The sequence below is a fragment of the Panthera onca genome, chromosome E3 (genome assembly GCF_046562875.1).
Source record: "Panthera onca isolate mPanOnc1 chromosome E3, mPanOnc1 haplotype 2, whole genome shotgun sequence".
Taxonomy (NCBI): domain Eukaryota; kingdom Metazoa; phylum Chordata; class Mammalia; order Carnivora; family Felidae; genus Panthera; species Panthera onca.
Window position 1 is genome coordinate 20,440,987 of NC_138354.1, and position 5,663 is coordinate 20,446,649.

The window sequence follows — 5,663 nt, forward strand, 5'->3', positions numbered from 1 at the left end:
CAGCCCGGGCCGCGTTCCGGGAACCGGGAGGTAGGAGCGTCGAGACATCCGGTCTCGTCCACAGCTGGCGGATCCGGGTCTCCGGTGACGGGTCCTAGAATCCTCCCTTTCGAGCCTCCTCTGATGGCAGTCGGCAGCCGAGGTCGAGGACCGGGGCTGTGTGACGGCAGACGCCCCTGCGCGTGCGGAAAGCCTGTCTTCCTGGTGGCCCCGCCCCGCCGTGAGCAGTCTCGGGGACGCGTGCCCGGCAGCCCCTCCTGGCCCGGGCTCCAGCGTCTCTGCGGCTCCCGAGTGTGCCTGCGCCCTGGCTCGCCCGGGCTTTGCTTTCCCGCCCTCCCTGCCTCCAGCCAGCCCCTCGGGCCCCCTGTCCTGCCCGCGTTCGACTAGACGGGTGCCGCCTCGTCATCCACTCGTTCATCCCTCGGCTTCTCTGCCTTCGGGGAGGTGGGGGCAAGGGGGCCGATTCTGGATCCGGGGTCCTGAGGATCATCCCTCTGGCATGGTGTCACAGGGTGACCATTGAGACAGAGGGACTGACCATGGTCACGGCCGTTGACGTTTGCTACTAAACTGTCTTCCTGAAGGATTGTTCCAGGGCTCAGCTCTGCCCGTGATCGGTGGTTTCGCAGCGCCCCTGCCAGGATCGGTGTTACTGCTTAAAGGTTGTTTTTGCCGATCTAATAGATGAACGTGGTACCTGTTGTTTCTTCCAGTTGGAACTGATTATTGATTCGGAGACTGGCTTTGCGTCCTCCACAAATATTTTGAACCTGGTCGACCAACTTAAAGGCAAGAAGATGAGGAAGAAGGAAGCAGAGCAGGTGCTGCAGAAGTTTGTACAGAACAAGTGGCTGATCGAGGTACGGTGTCCAGCGGCTTCCCCAGCCTGGCTCGCCGTTCAGGCCGGAGAGCAAATTCTCCCCCAAACCGTATCGTATCCGGTGGTCCGCTGAGCCGGGCCCTCTCGGGCCCCTCGTCTGCCTTCACGCCCGCCGTGACGGTACGAGAAGGGCTCGGGGCCTCCAGCTCACTCACGTCACGTGTCCAGGAGGCCCGGCCGGAAGCGCAGAGCACGCGCCCCCCGGGCTGGAGCCCCCAGTCCGCAGAGGCGGGGGCGTGTGCACCGTGGGTGAGGGCGCCGCTCTGGCGTTGGGCCCGGGACCCGGTGAGGTGGCCTGGAGCCCCTCTCCTGTAGGAGGGGAGGAGGAGTGTCCCCTCGGGGCGGGGATGGGACGGCAGACGGCCAGAGCCTGGTGCCGGGGTCCCAGGGCAGCTGCTGCCACCGTCAAAGTTACCGGTGGTTGTTATCGTCGGCGTTCCGTTATTCGGGGCCAGCGCCCTCGAGCCCTCTCAGGGAGCCGGTGGCCCGCCCGGAGCAGGGAGGACGTGTGGGCGAACTGCCGGAGAGGAGCCGCGGCGCCCGGGAAGGGACCAGACCGCCCTGCACGCTCGCGGTTCGAGACCCCCCCCCCCCCCCCCGCCCACGTCCGCTTCTGCTGACCGGAGCGGGGCAGACGTCTCCGTGCTTTCCCACACAAGGCGAGACCTTCGCCCGGAAACCCGAGCCAGACGGGCGCGGCTCTCGCTCGCCGCGGCCTGTGCCCGCGCACGGTGCGCTCGGGTCAGCCTTCGGCTTCCTCGCTCGGGGCCAGACCGTGGCCGGGGACCACTGCTCGTGGCCGACGCGATCGTTCCTTTCCAGGGAGGGCCCGCCTCCAGTGGCCGGAGCCGCGGCGCTCTGGGCCGTTGCCCTCTGACGGGGCGGCCGTCCTGTACTGAGTGCCGCCGATTACTGAGTGCACGAGTGCTCGGCTCCTGAGGTGCTTTCCTGACCGGAGGGGAGGCCGGACGGGCCACAGAGCTGCGGACAGGGGCGCCAGGGCGGGGGTGCCGGTGCCATGGCCACGGGTCCCCCGCTGCCCCGCGGAGACGGAGAGCCCCTTTGCTTTGGTTTTAGCTGAACAAACCGCAGCTCCGTGGTCTGGCTGGCGTCCTGCACCCGGCCCTCGTCTGGGCGACTGCAGCTCCCTACCGATTGCTTTGTCACGGGTTTCCTTCCCCTTGGGGGTGTCTGGCAGTACGGAACATTCTCGGGCGGCTCGGGTGATAACTGACTGAGCTGGGTCAGACCGCGCGTGTTTAAGGACACAGGCTGGCATCCTCGACTTGTTCACTGTGCCTTGTTGCACCTGTAGGCGCGCTATAAATTCTTGCTGAGGGGATGGCCACATAGGTAGGGGACGTGCCAGAGGGACAGAATTTATGTAAGACTTGCCAAAAACTATACCAAGAAATGCTCGCTCCTCAGACGAAGAGACGGTAATTGACCTTCGTGAAGAAACACGCTGCAGTCACCTGGTGTTCCACCCCGAGCCGTTCCGGTAGCCCCCGTGCACCTGCTTTGGCCCCGCGAGTTACCGTGTCGCGATGGCAGGGGCCGGAGGCGGGTGGTCGGGGGTCTGGGGGAGGTCCTGAGTGGCCCAGCTAAACCACGGATCCTCGAAGCGTGGGTGTGCTGACAGCCACGCGTCCGCATGTCGCAGGGACCGGCCCGATGAGAGGCCTGAGCTCAGATTGTAGTGGTGAGGCGAGGCCTGGGAGATCTTGGGAGTCTTGGTCTTTGGGGCGGGGGGGGGGGGGCACCTCACCTGCCCCTGCCCCTCCCTGTGACGGCCCCGAGGATGAGTAGGGTCATGAACAATAAGCACCGGGCACGGTTTCAGGCGCGGGGTAGATGTTGAGTAAATGTGTCTTGGGCCCGACTGTGAACTCGAACTTTTCACTGGGGCCCAGAGCCATCCTCCGTGGTCTCCACGTAGGGTCGACTTCGTCTTCCCTCGGAGGCTTATCACGGGACCACCAAGCACCTAGCCCCAAGGCGCATGGGACACGAGCGCGTCCCTGCGTCCCTGTCCCCACAAGAGCAGAACCGGGCCTGGTGTGGCATTCACAGGCCCACAGTCTGGGGAGGGAGCTGGTCAGGTAGCTCCCTGCAGGCGAGTTACAGATAGAAGGGAAAGGGGGTTGCAGAATGGCTTTGCCCCAGCTGAGGCTACAGGCTGTGTGGGGGGAAGGGGCGGGGGGGGGGGGGGGGGGGACGAGCACCGGGGCAGGGGTGGTGCCGAGTTCGCCTTGTGGGGAGACTGCCTCCCTCCCCTCTCCGCCCCGTGTCCTCACCGTGGGAGGGGGCCACCCGCAGACTCGGGATCCGCGCCCGTTGACTCACGGGTTCGGGGAACCCTCCTCCGGTCCCTTTTGGGTCTTGGCCCAAGTCCTTCCACGCATGAGGCTCTGCCGAGGGGCCGGCGCGGACGGCCGGCGGCGGGGCAGGCGGACGCCGGCCGTGCGAGGGGCACCCGGCCCCGTGAGCTCGCGGGACCCGCGGGGCTGCGGGACCGCCGGGAGGGGAAGGGGCTGGAGAGCTCACCGCCCCCCGTCGTGCCTGCAGAAAGAAGGGGAGTTCACGCTGCACAGCCGGGCCATCCTCGAGATGGAGCAGTACATCCGGGAGACGTACCCCGACGCCGTGAAGACCTGCAACATCTGCCACGGCCTCCTCATCCAGGTACCCGCGGGCCCCGCCCCCGCCCCCGCAGACCCGGGGCATCCGAAGGGTCTGGGGCCACCACGACAGCGCCCGCCTTGCCTCCTGTCGCCCCGGGTCCCCCGGTTCCAGTCCCGGGGCGCGCTTGATTTTGTTTTCCCCCGGAAGGGCTCTCAGGAGCCAGGTAGCCCGCGTGGCCTGGCAGTGGCGTGGCCGGCGTCCCGCCGCGTCGGGCACTGTTCTGTGTCGCGCTGCCCGCCTGGTGGGGCACGTTCGGGGCTCCCCCCCCCTCCGTCTCTCTCTACGTCGTCAGCTCCGCTCCCGTGAGCCTCTGTGCACCTGTACCCTGGGCCGCCTGGTGATTATTTCCCTGGGCCGGAATTTCTGGAACAGAGTACACGGTTTTGTTTTTTGTTTTTTAAGTTTTATAGTTTTATTTCTTCGAGAGCGAGACAGATGCAAGGCGGAGGAGCAGAGAGGGAGGGAGAGCGAGAATCCCAAGCAGGCTCCAGGCCGTGGGCACAGAGCCCGACGTGGGGCTTGAACCCACGAACCGTGAGATCGAGCCCCAAGCCAAACCAAGAGGCGGTCACCTAACCGACTGAGCCACCCAGGCGCCCCCCCTCCCCCCACGTGTTTTCGTAAAGCCTCCGACCCACGTCCAAAAAGCCGGAGGCGTGAGGGCCGCGTGCGCCGGGACCCCGCGTTTCTGAGGCCGCCTGGCCGCGCCGCTGCGCTCCGGCCTGTGGCATCCCGAGCGCCCTCTGCCTGCGTGCGTGCGTGGGACTCTCTACTAAAAGTTCCTAGAAGCCCTCGCGCTGAGGGCCTAGGGGTCATCGTCACCCGTCTGTGGTGCGGAGTGCGGAGCCTCCGGAGCCTGCCGGCCGTCCTGCCCGCCGCTCGCCGGAGGCGCGTGCCCGTGGAGGCCCGTGCCTGTGGAGGCGCGCGCAGCCGCTCAGCCCTCGCCCTTCTGGTTTCAGGGGCAAAGCTGCGAGACCTGCGGCATCAGGATGCACCTGCCGTGCGTGGCCAAGTATTTCCGGTCCGCCCCGGAGCCGCGCTGCCCCCACTGTAATGACTACTGGCCCCACGAGATACCAGGTTCGCGTCCCTCAGGCGCTCGGGGGCGGGCCGGGTTGGGGGGGGGGGGGGGGGGAACACCCGGGGACGGGGAGCCCTCTCCGCCCGTGTGGGTCTGTCCGTGGGTCCCCGGCCCTCCAGGGGAAGCCGCTCCCGCAGTAAGCAGACGCCTGTGTTCGCACACGCTTGCAGGGGCCCTCAGAACGCAGCGGAAACCCCCTGGCTCATGAGGCTCATGAGGGTCTAGACGAGACACCCCCACCCCCTGCCCCGCCCCCGGCAGCTGCGTGCGGGTGGGAGGTGAAGGCGGTGCCCATCCCTCCCCGGCCGCGGTGCGGGGTCAGCAAGGAGGGCCGAGGCCCGCCACCTGCCCTGCCGCTCACGGTATCTTCCGGCCCCTTCCGTGTACAGAAGTCTTCAACCCCGACAAGGAGCGGGAGGCCGGGACCTCCAAGGCGAATAAAAAACCCTCGCGGTCCAGGCAGCACTAGCTGGCGGGCCCTGTTCGGAAGAGAAGCGTCAGCGTCTCCCGTCGCACCGAGTCCCCTTGCTGCTTCGTGTTCACTCCTTAGCAGGTCTGGAATAAAAGTTGCTAAGGAGTCGTGGCTGCGGCCTCAGTCTGTGGTTGTGCGGGTCATGAGCCCCCGGAGGAAGCTTCACATTGTGGCTCTTCCCTTCCTGGGCTCCCCCTTAACTGAGAGCCCGCCGGGGGGGGTTCGGGAGCGTCAGGCAGGTAATGGAGAGCGTCCCCACCGACTTACTCAGAGAAGGTATTTCTTGGGACGTACCAGGAAGCTTGTGGAGATGACCGGAAGGCAGGAAAACCAGCGGAGAAAAGACCGACCTTGGAACCGGGGGTCTGGAAGGGCTGGGTAGTTCGGACAGCCCGCTGCCTGCCTGCCTGGCCAGGTGCTTTGGCCCGAGAGGAAGGGCAGGGTCATCGCACACAGGTGCAGACAAGTCCCAGCTGTCAGGAAGCCCTGAGCACCCGGTCCCTGGGGACACTTCCCACCCCCCCCCCCCCCACCCCCCCCCCCCC

General features: G+C 66.7%; 1 protein-coding gene across 2 annotated transcripts in view; it reads left to right on the forward strand.

Annotated features, from left to right (window-relative positions):
• NSMCE1 (NSE1 component of SMC5/6 complex) overlaps positions 1-5,223 on the forward strand; it is a 31,855-nt gene extending 26,632 nt beyond the window's left edge. For both annotated transcript variants that reach the window (XM_078439803.2, XM_078439804.2), the window contains exons 5-8: positions 714-860; positions 3,449-3,565; positions 4,525-4,645; positions 5,036-5,223. In XM_078439803.2, coding sequence (XP_078295929.1) covers positions 714-860; positions 3,449-3,565; positions 4,525-4,645; positions 5,036-5,115 — 465 coding nt within the window. In that variant the 3' untranslated portion in view covers positions 5,116-5,223. The remainder of the gene's footprint in view (positions 1-713; positions 861-3,448; positions 3,566-4,524; positions 4,646-5,035) is intronic.
• The last annotated feature ends 440 nt before the right edge of the window (positions 5,224-5,663 follow it).